General features: G+C 50.8%; 1 protein-coding gene across 10 annotated transcripts; it reads left to right on the forward strand.

Moving 5' to 3' along the window:
- Window positions 1-99: 99 nt before the first annotated feature.
- Window positions 100-14,434, forward strand: LOC134039832 (stromal interaction molecule 1-like). Of its 10 annotated transcripts, none has more exons than XM_062485935.1 (14): window positions 100-496; window positions 854-974; window positions 5,312-5,442; window positions 5,748-5,862; window positions 6,095-6,206; window positions 6,436-6,557; window positions 7,635-7,809; window positions 9,653-9,830; window positions 10,006-10,173; window positions 10,287-10,387; window positions 10,483-10,718; window positions 11,034-11,120; window positions 11,871-12,270; window positions 12,706-14,434. In XM_062485935.1, the coding sequence occupies exons 2-14, from the start codon at window positions 863-865 to the stop codon at window positions 13,130-13,132; spliced, it is 2,364 nt and encodes a 787-aa protein (XP_062341919.1). In that variant the 5' UTR covers window positions 100-496; window positions 854-862; the 3' UTR covers window positions 13,133-14,434. The 10 variants fall into 10 exon arrangements, with proteins under 10 accessions (XP_062341919.1, XP_062341918.1, XP_062341921.1 ...); XM_062485934.1 differs by having other exon boundaries at window positions 103-387; XM_062485937.1 differs by having other exon boundaries at window positions 103-387; window positions 6,436-6,551.
- Window positions 14,435-14,905: the final 471 nt, after the last annotated feature.

Consider the following 14,905-nt stretch of genomic DNA (forward strand, 5'->3'; position numbering starts at 1 on the left):
CAAACATCGGACTGCATGCACATCCAGCAACAGCCCTCAAGGTGTCTCTAAAACACCACAGCAACTAATATGACTACGTCGACCTGGTCGAAGAGGGAGATGTTTTTTTACAGTATAGACTTCTGACTTTAGTTTTCATTTTTTTGTGGGAGGGACCTGCGGAAATAGGACACAACATTGATCCCTTGTCTCGTCGACGGTAGCCTAACATACTACCTGCGCTCGGGACAGCAGCTTGGGCGAGCGAGGTCTTCATGAAGAACATCACATAGCCTTCCGCTAAAAGTTATCTAATGGACATCTCGGACATGAGAAGTTTCTGATTACTCTCTCCGTTTTATAAGCAAGAGATCAGAAGGAATCACATTGCATTGTCTCACATTGACGGTGAGACCGAAAACAGTTTAATAATACAAGTTGGAGGTGCGATAGCCGGATTTTTCCTACTCGTTACTTGATGGCAACTTCGCATCGAGTGTGATTAGGCCTACTTTGTGTAAGCGTAACTACTTTGAGCCAGCTAATTATTGACACCAGTCAGTGTTTATTTAGGCCTACAAATTGTATGATGTTTTTTTGAGGAAGTGGCTATGCAACCATATATGGCTGCCATTGTTGTGGGGTTTTTTTAATATTAGTGGCGGTTACAAATTAGGTACAGTCAGCCAGTGAAAGTATAAATAGGGTTAACCTACCCTCGATTAACCTTGCTTCTTTCTTGGGCCTACTTTAAGTCAATTTGAGCAATATTCGGTCAGAGTTACTACTAAGCACATACCTTAACAGGAAATGTTACAATTGTATCATACTTTATCATGAAATGATTACCGATAAACTTATGTTTCTCTCGCAGAGCCGCGGGATGGGTCGCGTGTGGCTGTCGACAGTGTGTTTGATGAGCGCGTGTCTCTGGGGTAGGAGCTGGGAACAGACCGATAAGAGTCTTGCCGCGCATCATGGCAACGAAGCCTCCGGTAAGAGTCTACGCCTCTCATCATCTTAGCACAGCTTCATCGGTAGGCTACGGAAGGCCATCACCAACTGACGTCTCAGCACTTAGTTGTTTAGTTGTTATTTAATTAGCTCGGGCTCTGGTTTAACCAGAAGCTAGAACAGAGTGATAGAGCACGTGATTTCAGTCAGGTTGGCTCATGCTGCATATTTCTTTACGTCTGCATGTTTGCATAGGCCTGTTCCATCCATCCCATGTGAGTGGGTGTGTTTGTTCGTGCCTAGGCCTACTGACTTGCATGATCCCAGAGTCCAAAACTGGTTCTTTGTAAAGCTGAAGCTTAGTATCTCAGCGTAGTTGGGAAAATCAATTCACTTTAAAGACTTCTGCACAGCTGTGGACTACTATAACCAGTTTCCCGAAACGTGGAAGTTTCATGCATGCTCACACACACACACACACACACACACACACACCCAAACAGAACTTAGTATTTTCTTACAAGATTCTTCCACAGTGTGTGTGTTTGTGTGATAGCCTTTTCTTCTGCGCTGGAGTGATAGTGTGAGAGGTGGGCGGTGTAGGTCCACCACAGTTTCCTGGTTTAGACAGACAGTGAGAGGAAGTGTGGAGAGACAGAAATAGACACTGCTGTAGAGTGTAGGCGACCAGGGGGGTGCGGAGCGAAGGAGGATGCTAATGACGTTGCTGACTCCCTGCTAAACACTGCTGAACACTGCTGAACACTGCTGAACTCTGCTGAACTCTGCTGAACTCTGCTGAACACTGCTGAACACTGCTGAACACTGCTGAACACTGCTGAACACTGCTGAACTCCCATGCTGGGAGACAAAGAGAAAAAGACCCAGAGAGAGAGAAGTGGAGGTGGCTATGTTGCTGTCTGCACAGAGTGCAGCACGGTTTGTTTGTTGTCAGGCAAGTTCCTCCCAGGCTTGCTGGTGCCCACCATGTAGTAACACCTCCCCTCCCCCTTCTGGCCCGTCTGATGACCCTGATCAAACAGACCTGAAAACTGCCCTGTTATTTAACCCTGGTTCCAACCAGCTGACCCATCCTCTCCAGCAGCGAGCTGTTTACTCACAGGCCGTCTCCGTCTCTGCAGGAAAGGCTTTCTTCGGTCTTCTGAAGGCAGGTACCGTATGAGGAGAGAATGGAGGGCTGTGAGATCAAGGATTACCTCAAGGAGGGAGGGAAGGAAGTGAGAGCAGCAGATGTGTTTGAACAGGCCCCGCCCCTCTTCTCTATCTCCTGTTCTCAGGAACTGAAGAGGATGTTGACACCAGGCTCCATGTAGATCTATCACGTGACACACATCCTCCTGTTCCTCTTCCTCCTCTTCTCCTCCCCTCTCTCTTCCTCTTCCTCCTCCTGCTCTCCCCCCTCCTCCTCCTCCTCTCCCCCCTCCTCCTCCTCTCCCTCCTCCTCTCCCCCCTCCTCCTCCAAGCTAACAAGCGGAACGCGCTAAAAATAGTGTTTGAAGATTCCGTACTGAATGTTCAGGGAAATCATATGGTTCTGCATCACCTCAGTGTTGCCCCTGTTGAGAGTGCAGCGATTATCGAATGTGTCGCCTGCGAAGACGATTCTTATCTACACAAAGCAGTGCACGTGACTGGGAACACAAACACGTTTACTCATTGTCACATTCAGTGTCACATTCCTTTTCTTGGACATAAGCACAGGCACACACTAAACTGAAAATGGAAATGAGTGGGGTTCTGTTAACGTGGGCCTGTTCTGTTTACCTTGCCCATGTAGAGAGGGAGAGAGGCCCTGACCTTACCTTAACGGGATTCCAGTAAAACATTTCCTATGTTCTTTCAATTGAGCTCACATTACCAGACCAGCTTGGACTGTTATCAGGCACCTGACATCTGTATTTGCTGGAGGGAAGATCCCTTTTCATTTTTGCTCCCTGGTTGTGTCTGAGGGCCCTGGCCGGAGTGCATGTCCCACAACAAGCTTTCCCTCTCTGGGCTGAGTAGGGCTCCAGCCAGCCCCTCTCCTCCATACCTCCACGCTCTGCTGGTACCTTGTCTTAATATTTACCCCCTCGGTTCATTTCAGCTGAGGTTTCTGCTGACTGAACATTAAGAGACAAGAAGCGATGAGAAGCAGAACCACAGCTCAAGCCCTCTGCCAAACACCGACCCACCATGTTCCTCCCCACGGGTCTTCAGCCCTGCGGAAATCCTTCATACACAATACATACTTTATTACTAGCTACAGCCACTTAGTGGAGGGCAAGATCACATGTTGGCGATTGACAGGTTATGTTGCTGCATAGTTTATAGGTTACCGTCTGTAGATGAAAACATTTCTCCAGCTTTTATTCACATTTTGTAACGGAAATGCCTAGCCAGGTTTTGTTTGACGGACCAGTTGAAATATAGATAGTAGGCAAAACCTATTCCCTGTCTCTGAAGTACAGTCATAGCACTGACAGTGATCAGATGGAAACCCTTCTTATCGCTGGATGAGTTTCCCCCCCCTGCCTAAGTACGTCCGGCCTGACATATGCATGTGTGTGAGTGTGTGTGTTTGCAAACTGTCCATTAAGACTTTATTTGAGAGTGGACAGATGTGAGTTTATTGCGTGTGGGATATGGGGAGTACCTGTTTGTAGAGGATGGGCTGAGCCGGGTGTTTGGTCGGAGACAGATAAGCAGGGTTACTCTGCGGGGCTGTAGCGAGGCTGTAGCAGGGCTGTAATGGGGCTGTAGCGGGGCTGTAGCGGGGCTGTAGGGGGCTGTAGTGGGGCTGTAGCGGGGCTGTAGCGGGGCTGTAGCGGGGCTGTAGGGGGGCTGGTCACGTTACAGCAGGGTGTGGGGCTGTAGCGGGGCTGTAGGGGGGCTGGTCACGTTACAGCAGGGTGTGGGGCTGTAGCGGGGCTGTAGGGGGGCTGGTCACGTTACAGCAGGGTGTGGGGCTGTCTGTCAGAGAGCTCCCGGAGAAGAGAGGGAAAGAGTTGCTTTTGTTTGGTATTAGTTTAACTCTCTATTTCCTTCACTGTCGTGAAGTTATTGAGTGTCTGTCGTCTGTCTATGTGTGTGTGTTGGTGTGTAGAGAGAGAGTAAGATTACAGAGTTGTGTAAATCCTGCCGTCTCCTTTCATCTGTGTCCAGATCCTTTTACAGGCCGTTACTGGCTTGACTTTTCTCTCTCTCTGTTTTCTCTATCAAGGTCGTTACTGTAGCGCTCTAGCATCAGGAGAACCCTGTGTGTGTGTGTGTGCGTGTCATTACTGCACGGTGTGTGAGGTGTGCCTGCGTGCCTTTTAATAGAACAGGATGTAGTGCTCTCGCCATGGGAACACTCAACTAATTTAATCATCTAGCGATCTCTCCCATAGCTTACTCTCTGAGGTTCTCTCTCTTTCCTTCTCCATCCCTCTCTCTCTCGCTCTCTCTCTCTCTCTCCATCCCTCTCTCTCTCTCTCTCTTTCTCCATCCCACTCTCTCTTGATTTGGAAAGGAATGCACCATAGCGTCTCTCTCTCTATCTCTTACATCCGCTCGCTTTCTCTTTTCATTTGTAAAGGAATGCAGGAAGCTCATCCCTCTCCCTCAGTTCACCTCCGTGTGTGTGTGTGTGTGTGTGTGTGTGTCTGTGTGTGTGTGTGTGTGTGTCTGTGTGTGTGTGTGTGTGTCCGTGTGTGTGTCCATGTGTGTGTCTGTGTGTGTGTGTGTGTCTGTGTGTGTGTGTGTGTGTGTGTGTCTGTGTGTGTGTCCATGTGTGTGTCTGTGTGTGTCTGTGTGTGTGTGTGTTTGTGTGTCCGTGTGTGTGTGTCCGTGTGTGTGTGTGTGTCCGTATGTGTCTGTAAGAAGAACCCTAAGAGGGATTCTGAGCTGTCTCTGTGGAGGCCATGTTCAAGAGGTGTATCCCATAGTCTAACATTCACTATGACCCACAGGACACACACACACACACATATGGACAGCTGAGAAAATCCCATTGTTATAAATAGCATTAGCAGGTAGTGTTACTGCACCAGAGAGAATTGTGTGGATGGTGTAAATAGTAGCACTCCTATAGTCTCCGTCCATAGAGAGGAATACACACCCCATCCTGGCCTGGGATGGGGTGTGTGGGGTGCTACCAGCCGTGGAAGTATTCTACACACACACACTCCTCACACACCCACACACACTCCATACACACACACTATACACACACCCACGCACAGCCCCCCCCCCTTCCTCCTGGTGCGCCCTTCCTCTCCCTCATGTCTCCTTCCTGTGCTGATAGATCTGTGTTTTATAGATCAGGTGTTAAGGTGTGTGTCCCTCTGTAGATCTGTGTGTTATAGATCAGGTGTTAAGGTGTGTGCCTCTGTAGATCTGTGTGTTATAGATCAGCTGCTGTGTAAGGATGAGAATGAGCTCCTGAGCTTCGAGGCCATCAGGAGCATCCACAAGCTGATGGACGACGACGCTGACGGCACCGTGGACATGAGGGAGACAGACGGGGTGAAACACACACACATGCCCCCCTATATGTCTCACGCTCTCTCTCTAATTCTCTCCAATTCTAAAGCTAGCTTTTTGTGATTTTTGGTTTTCACTCTTTCATTACTTTATTTTGTTTTGTTCTCTCTTTTTATAAATGATTTGTGTTATCTCTCCCTCCCTCTCTCTCCCCCTCTCTCTCTCTCTCTCTCTCTCCCTCCCTCTCTCTCTCCCCCTCTCTCTCTCTCTCCCTCCCTCTCTCTCCCCCCTCTCTCTTCCTCTCTCTCTCTTTCCCTCCCTCTCTCTCTCCTGCTCATGTTCCTCAGTTCCTGAGGGAGGACCTGAAGTATAAAGACCCTAAAGGAAAACACAACAGCTTCCATGGAGCAGACCTGCTCATCAGTGTGGAGGATATGTGGAACACATGGAGATCCTCCAGAGGTGGGGAGGGGAGGGGAGGGGAGGGGAGGGGAGAGCAGCAGCTGTCTGTGCTTACAGAGGGGCTGATAAGGCTGCCTGTAACACAGTAACCCAGGCCCCTTCAGGCAGCAGATAAGGACAGGACTGTGATTGCTCTCATCTTCTCTTTCCTCTCCCAGATTCTGACCAGGTGAATCAGTAGGCCCTGCTGTAGTGTGATCTTACTAAAGTGTGTGTGTGTGTTGTGTTTTAGTGTATAACTGGACAGTGGATGAGGTGAAGGACTGGCTTGTTGAGTATGTGAAGCTAGCTCCCTACGTAGAAGCCTTCACCAAACACAGCCTGAACGGCAAGGCTCTACCCAGGTAACACACACACACACACACACACACAGGTAGCACACACACATCTATCCACCTCATTCCATGTTCCAAAGATAACATAGCTCCCCTCCCTCCCCCCTCTCTGCCCCCTCCCCTCCTCCTCCCCCCCTCCCCTCCTCCTCCCCCCCCTCCCCCCTCTCTGCCTCCTCCCCTCCTCCTCCCCCCCTCCCCTCCTCCTCCCCCCCTCCCCTCCTCCTCCCCCCCTCCCCAGGCTAGCGGTGAAGAACACCACACTGACCCTGGCTGTTCTGAGGATCATGGACCGCAGCCACGCCCAGAAACTGCAGCTTAAGGCTCTGGACACGGTCCTGTTCGGACCTCCACCCAGTAATTGTGTGTGTGTGGATGCCTGTGTGTGTGTGTGTGTCACATTCCTGCCAGCTGAGACCGCTCCCATTACTGTCACTTACTGTTAGTTTACTCTGCGGCGCAGCTGATTAAACAGCGCAGGAGGATGAGCTGCTCGTTAGCGGTGAGGAGGGATGTACAGGACGAGCACGCTGTCCTGCCCGCGCTCTCTCCGCTGTACAAGTCTGACCGGCACAGCCACGAGCCGGACAGACACGGCTGCTGGGAGGATGTCAGTCCGTAAAGATGGACGACAATCTGTCCGAGCAAGAGTTATATATGGGCATTGTGTGAAGTTGACCATGTGACCTGTGACCCCAGAAAGAGAAGACTGACCCAGAGCAGTGAGCAGGCAGCAGCAGCTCAGAGGGAGTACCTCCTGTACTTTCATAAGCTGTTCTATAAACAGGCCTCTTTTACAAGAGACACTCTTGTACTATAAAGACACTCAGAGTTTAGTGTAGATATCCCTTCCCATTACACCCCCACCCCATACCCCCCCCCCCCTTACACCCCCACCCCAGACCCCCCCCCACCCTTCAACCCTAACCCCAGACCGACACAAATTATTCTAACCAACATGGTGAACTCTAACAAACCATAACCTAATTTATATCTGAGGCACCCCAATGTCTGCTCTTGGCCTGCCTCTGTCCAAACTGCCTCGGTCCACGCTGCCTCTGTCCAAGCTACCAGCTGTATATCAGACCTAATCAACGTATGCCTTCGGTGGCCAGAAATAGCCTTTCATAATCCAGCCATCTGAGCCAAGGATGACCCAAATCACACACATACATACAGTACGCATACTAGAACAAACTCACAGAGAGAGACAGAGAGGGGGAGAGAGAGAGAGAGGGGGGGGGGGGGAGAGAGAGAGAGAGAGGGGGAAAGAGAGAGAGGGGGGGGGGAGAGAGGGAGAGAACGAGGAAACAGAGTTCACCTGAGAGCAGGGGGCAATGTACAATCTCTCTCTAAACCCAACCCACGATCACACTAACCCTAACTATCCTGTGGACTCTCTCTTTCTCCCTCCCTCCATCTCTCCCCCTCTATTCTCAGTAAAGCACAGCTATCTGAAGGACCTGGTACTGGTGGTGTCCATCCTGGTGGGGGTGGGAGGGTGCTGGTTTGCCTACGCCCAGAGCCGGCACTCCAGAGACCACATGGGCAAGATGATGAAGGACCTGGAGGGGCTGCAGAGGGCTGAGCAGAGTCTGCACGACCTGCAGGAGAAGTCAGTCCCCCACCACACACACACACTCACACACACAGCACAGTGTGTGTCAGCACTGTGCAGAAAGGATAGTCTGTCTACTGGTGACGTGGTTCACTGTCTGGGGCCCTTACATGGTCAAAGACCAGCCAGCTCCCAGAGAATACTGCCTGGTTGTCTCAGGCCATCACACACACTCACACACACACCACACACACACACACACAATTCACACACACTCACACACACACCACACACACACACATCACACACACTCACACACACCACACACACACACACACTCACACACACATCACACACACACACACACATCACACTCACACACACACCACACACACATCACACACACTCACACACACACCACACACACACACACATCACACACTCACACACACACCACACACACACACGTCACACACATCACACACTCACACACACACCACACACACACACACACACATCACACACACACACACACACCACACACAGACACACACATCACACACACTCACACACACACCACACACACACACTCACACACACCACACACACACACCACACACACACATCACACACACTCACACACACACATCACACACACACCACACATCACACACACACCACACACACACACACACCACACGCACACACATCACACACACTCACACACACACATCACACACTCACACACACACACACCACACACACAGTGTGTGATGCATATACTGTATACACTGAGACACCGAGGATCTATCTCTCTGTTTTACACAAAGACACTTTGTTTTATTTAATTATGTAATCCTGGGTGAAATGTGGTGTGTGTGTGAATCTGCACGTGCAGGCATGTGTTTGTGAGCACTTGAGTGATTGTGGTGTCTGTAATGACAAGAGTGTGGTTTCTTAGTTTATTGTTTATTTTACAATATAAAATATTTACTTGCGTGGGAAGTTTAGTGGTAGAGCTGAATGCTAGCCAGGTAGGCTACAGTAGTTAGCTAGTTCAGCGGCAGAACTGAAGGATAGCCACTACTGTAGCTAGCAGAGCATCAAGCTAGCCAGGTACTGTAGCTAGCTAGGTTATTGAAGAGCAGAAGGCTAGCAAGGTAGCCTACTTTAGCTCGCTAGTTTAGCGGCAGAGCTTGCCTGAAGGTCTCTGCCCGAGGAGCTGCGGTTGACATTGCTCAGTGGACTGTTAAACTTGCATAGTAACGTGGTGAGGAAACATATTCACACACACACACACACACAGTATACATTCACAGTACTCACACACACAGTACTCAGATTTATTGGGATCAACTAGGATCTAGTCTATTTCCTCTGCTAATCCCTCTGTTCTATGTGGGTGGGTGGGAGCCTACACTCTCATTTATTACAAATGTTTATTTAAACACTTTCTCGCACTCCCTCTCCCTCTCTCTCTCTCCACTTGGACAACAACCAACTGCTCCCTCTACTGTCCGAGCTGGGACACACGGTCATCCTACTTTCAACCATCTGTGCTTCCTTCCTCCTAACCCTAATCATGACCCCCCTAATTGCTGACAAAGATAACCAACAAACACAGAGAGAGACAGCGAGAGAGAGACAGCAATAGAGAGACAGCGAGAGAGAGACAGCGAGAGAGAGACAGCGAGAGAGAGACAACGAGAGAGAGACAGCGAGAGAGAGACAGCGAGAGAGAGACAGCGAGAGAGAGACAGCGAGAGAGAGACAGTTATGTGAGCTTGTGTGTGATCTGTGATGGATAATGTAGTGGTTTATGTGACGGTTGATGGGTTAGTGGGTTGTGATTGGAGATGAACGTCAGCTGACCCTCCCCCGCCCCGGCCCCGCCCCCCAGGCTCCAGAAGGCCCAGGAGGAGCAGCGCAGCGTGGAGGTGGAGAAGGTGACGCTGGAGCAGCGGCTGCGAGACGAGATCGACTCGGCCAAGCAGGAGGCTCAGCGCCTGTGTGAGCTAAGGGAGGGCACGGAGAACGAGAGGAGCCGGCAGAAGTACGCCGAGGACGAGCTGGAGCAGGTGCAGTGCCGCCCGCCCCACCTCACACACGCTCACACACACACGCAGAAGGGCTGGAGAATACAAGCACCGAAACTGTGTGTGTTTTTGTCCTTGGTGTGTGTCTGTGCGTGGTCCATGGTGTGTTTTTGTGTATTCATGTGTGTGTGTGTATTCATGTGTGTGTGTGTTGCAGATGCGTATGGCCCTGAAGAAGGCCGAGCGGGAGCTGGGCTCGCGGGCGCACTGGGGGCCCCCGGGGGCCCTGCAGACCTGGCTGCAGCTCACACACGAGGTGGAGGTGCAGTACTACAACATCAAGAAGCAGAGCGCAGAGAAGCAGCTGCTGCAGGCCAAGGACGGGGTGAGTCACACAGGGTGGGGGTGGTGCTTAGGATGATGGCGGTGATAATGACGGTCATATTGACGGTGATAATGACGGTGATGATGGTGATAATGATGAAGGTGATGTGGCAGGCTGAGAAGATCAAGAAGAAAAGGGGAACTCTGTTCGGGACGTTCCACGTCGCTCACAGCTCCTCCCTGGACGACGTCGACCACAAAATCCTGTCCGCCAAGTGAGTCCACCCTGACGGAGGTTAAACACCACCCAGACCACCCAACCTCCCCCACCTCCCCTCATTAACCTCACCCCTCTGTCCTCCCCCCTCAGACAGGCCCTGGGGGAGGTGACGGCCGCCCTGAGAGAGAAGCTCCATCGCTGGCAGCAGATCGAGTCTCTGACCGGCTTCACCCTGGTCAACAACCCTGGTCTGGCTGCCTTGGCAACTGCCCTCAACCTGGACCCCTCCTTTCTGGGCCTGCGCCCTCCGCCCCCCCAGCACCTCCTCCTGTCGGACGACCTGGACGACATGGACGAGGACATCCTGTCCCCAGGGACGATGCAGTGTACGTGTCATCAGAGGGCGCCGTGGAAGCGGTTTGATACGAATCACAGCTCACAGAGAGAAGATCCCTCCGCCAGCTCCAGTCAGGAAGAACAAGAGGAGAGAGAGAGAGCAGGGAGGGGCAGAGGGGAGGGAGAGAGACAGTGGGAGAGAGAGAGTGCGAGAAGACAGTAAACTAGGTGAACAGTGGAGCGACTGCTGTTTCACTTCCCCTGGCTTTGGCCCTCTGTCTCCTGATTGGCTTGATGTCTCATGTACTTGCTTCCTGACTGGTCGGTCTCCTCACGTATGTGTTCCGTCATTTGCTACCCCCTAGACGCAGCCTGGCAGATGGATCTGCGAGTGAGCGACCTCTGGCCCATGAGTGGCGTCACCGACAACCAATCCCCATGGAAGCATTCTGGTTGGACCCGCCCTCCTTCACTGTCCCTGCCTATCCTAACCAAGCATCAGCTTTCTATCCTCCCAGTCCCCTGGTTCTTTTTCTCTGTGGTCTGTCCCTTCATCTTCCTGCCTGTGGACTGGGCTGACAGTGGGAGGGGCATCGTTTATCTTGTGTGGAGGCGGAGACAGGAAGTTACATCGCTACACTAACCAATCACAGCTGTTTACTTCCTCTCTTTTACGTGCTGCTGTTAGCGCCGCCGGTCTTGCAGAAGCACTTTCTTGTGGGCGTTTTTCCCCCAATTTTTTTCCCCCTCTTCCGTCGGAGCAGATGGACTGCTACCTTTTCTCCACCCTTCCTCCATCACTGACTAACCTCTGACCTCTGATTCCAGGTCTACAGCTGTTCACAACCCCCTCGTTGCATCATGATGCGGCTGCCATGGCAACACTGAGTCCGACCTCCTTGCCCCTTAGTCGTTTTGTTGTAAACTGTCAAAGTCCAGTTCCTACTCTTCTTCATTCAAGACCTGGCTCAAATGTATTAGTTTGGTAGTTTTGCTTAAATAAGCACAAAATAGCACAAAGGGTCCAGACTCAGTGGGCCATGGCTGTTCCTCACGTGATAAACACAACTCTGAGTTCTGTGCTCTCCGTAACTGTGTGTACCTAGACGTGTTACCTGTCTCTTCCAAGGGAACGTCAGTCCTAATTGTGTTGTTGTGTTTAAACCAAGTACTAATCTTCCCTGTTCCTCTCCTCCTCCCAGCTCCCAACCTGATGCCCCTGCGACAGCGACCAGGAGACCCCACGCTGGCGCTCGGCTCTCAGAGGTTGGTTGAAGGGCGGAGCTTATCCAGCATCCTGCCAGGCGAGGGGAGTGGCTTGTACATGTCCCGCCCCCCTCGTCCTCACCCACGCCAGTCGCGCAGCCATTCCATTGGCCAGCTGGACTTCCTCCCTCTGCCTTCTCTCTCCTCCTCCCTCTCACATCCCTCCCTCCACCCCCCCCTCCTCTCTCTGTCTCCCCCCTCCTCCTCCGACGGCTCTCGTCTCTCTGCTCTGCTCCTCCGCTCCTCCCTCCCCCACTCCCTGGAGGTGGGGCCTGGCCTCCCCCCAGCAGGGGGCGCTGCAGCCAGGAGACAGCGCCCTCGCTCTGGCAGCTTCGGGTACTTCTCTCTGCACGGGCTCGCTATGATGCATGACATACACACACACACACAAATACATGCATATATATATATATATATATATATATACACACACACACATACGTATACACACATAAAACGCGCAGACGCATGCGGGGGTGCAGACTGAAACAGACTCTCAGCTTGTGTGTGGGAGCCCAAACTCAGTAGTGGATCAACACAGATTCATTCCGCTCAGGTGTTTGGGTCTCATCCTGTCGTGGCTGTGATTGACAGGAACGTTGCGGGGTCTGACACCTGGCCGGACGTGTCTGCAGACGGACTAATCACTGGATCAGACTGACTTCTAGAGGCTCTGAAAGGGTTCTATGACCCTCAAACACTCTCTTTTTTTCCTCTCTCTTTCTCTCTCAATCTCTTTCTCTGTCTCTCTCTCTTTCCTTTTTCTCTCAGGGATCTGAACCGCTCAGACTCCGACTCCTCCCTCCCTCTCTCCCAGAGCGAATCACAGCGCTCCTACGGCTCTCGGGCCACGTCCCCCAAGCAGCTGTCCGGCCTCACGTCCAATGGGAGCCGGCCACGCGTCTCCCACGGCGACAGCCCCTTCGCCACGTCATGCGGCCTTGAGAAGAGCTCCAGTTTAGGAGAGCTTCGAGGAAGCCACGTCCTCTGCTCTTCCTACTCCACCCACTCCCTCTGCCCCTCCGCCCTGGACCCTGACCCCACGGCCCCGGGGCTGGGCAAGATGACCAGTCGCATCCCTCACCTGGGAGCCAAGAAGGGGACCCTGGAGGAGGACAGCTACTCCACCGGAGAGGAGAATGACTCGGCCGGCGGGCGCAAGAGGAGCACCTTCAAGATCTTCAAGAAGAGGAAGTAGAACCAGGAGACTTTGAGTCCTGTCGTCAAGGGAACCGGGCAGCCCTGAAATTTATTTATTTTTTGGGGCATTTTTCATGCTTTATTGGACAGTTTTTAATTGATGTTGACAGGAAAGGCAGGAAGAGAGAGATAGAGGAGAGAGAGAGAGAGAGATGCAGCGAGGGGCCCATCGTAGCTTATCGTAAGAGCATGGGACCCTCGTTTCTCACCGCTACATATTCATACCTTTGGGGTTTTGTGGCTGTGTGGCCCGCTGCAGAGTAACTAGGTACAGCTTCCTGTCCTGTCTCTGACAGCTTCCTGTTCTGTCTCTGACAGCTTCCTGTTGCCTTTTATACAGGCCATGGATAATGCTGAAGGATAACTGACCTCCTGCTTGATCACTGTGGCTAGTCCCAAAAAATTTTTTTTTTTTTAAAAGGTTTAAAAAATGATTTGTATAGAGCACACCATCATGCTTTGTATAGAGCACACCATCATGCTTTGTATAGAGCACACCATCATGCTTTGTATAGAGCACACCATCATGCTTTGTATAGAGCACACCATCATGCTTTGTATAGAGCACACCATCATGCTTTGTATAGAGCACACCATCATGCTTTGTATAGAGCACACCATCATGCTTTGTATAGAGCACACCATCATGCTTTGCTAAGCAGCATATGGGTTAGTGGTTAGTCCGAGGTTTATTTATGTCATCTGGTTTATAAGCTTTAAGGGTTATTCTCTCATTTCTAAGAGTTTTGTTTTTACCAGGTACTTCTCTGTTTCAGGGACAGTTGGAACAGATATTTTGAATACAAATAGGAAATATATATTGGCTAATTATGTTTTTGCATTGATGTCATGGAATATAAATGTGTTTGCACTTGGTGACAGCAGTTATTTAATAACTTTTAAGTTTGCCAGGTTAAGAAACTATACATGTACATTAAGATTATTGAGATTGTATTGTCCTACTAAATGGAAAATGTGGCATTTTTGACATGTGCACACACACATCCCCTCAAATATTCACTTTGAAATAATAAAAAAAAAAGAAAGTTTGGTATTTAAGACAGATGTCTATAATCAGTGCGTTCTGCTTTGTCAGACTTTAGGTGGTAGATTTTAATGTTAAGGTTTAGGTGAGTGTGTCAGGCAACAGTATGTACTGTATGTTGGGACATAAAGGTGTGTGTGTGGCAGGTCATGCTTCCTGTGTGCTTTTTCCTACTGTTGTTTTGGAAGCTTAGAGCATCGAACCTTCACTTTTTATACTCATGCTGCAAAAATAAACCCGCCTGTTTGAACCAAAGTGTTTGTGAATTTGAATGAATTGGTACCTTTTCGTGTCAAAGTTTTGCAGTTTGTTTGACTCTAGCAGTGTGTCCAGCAGTGGAGGAACATCTCTATTGGCATCCTCGGTCTCACCATAACATAGATAACATCTCTTTGTGACACAAATTTCCGTTTTCCCCTCATGACCACGGAGCTCGTGTGACCTCCAGTCAGGTGACCTCCAGTCAGGTGACCTCCCAGTCAGGTGACCTCCCAGTCAGGTGACCTTCCAGTCAGGTGACCTCCAGTCAGGTGACCTTCCAGTCAGGTGACCTTCCAGTCAGGTGACCTTCCAGTCAGGTGACCCTCCAGTCAGGTGACCTCCAGTCAGGTGACCCTCCAGTCAGGTGACCTCCAGTCAGGTGACCTCCAGTCTGGTGACAGGATGTCTCACAGTGGGATGCCAGGTAGCATTGCTGGGTATGATTTCTAAAATATATTTTTAACC

The sequence above is a fragment of the Osmerus eperlanus genome, chromosome 19 (assembly GCF_963692335.1).
Source record: "Osmerus eperlanus chromosome 19, fOsmEpe2.1, whole genome shotgun sequence".
Lineage (NCBI taxonomy): Eukaryota > Metazoa > Chordata > Actinopteri > Osmeriformes > Osmeridae > Osmerus > Osmerus eperlanus.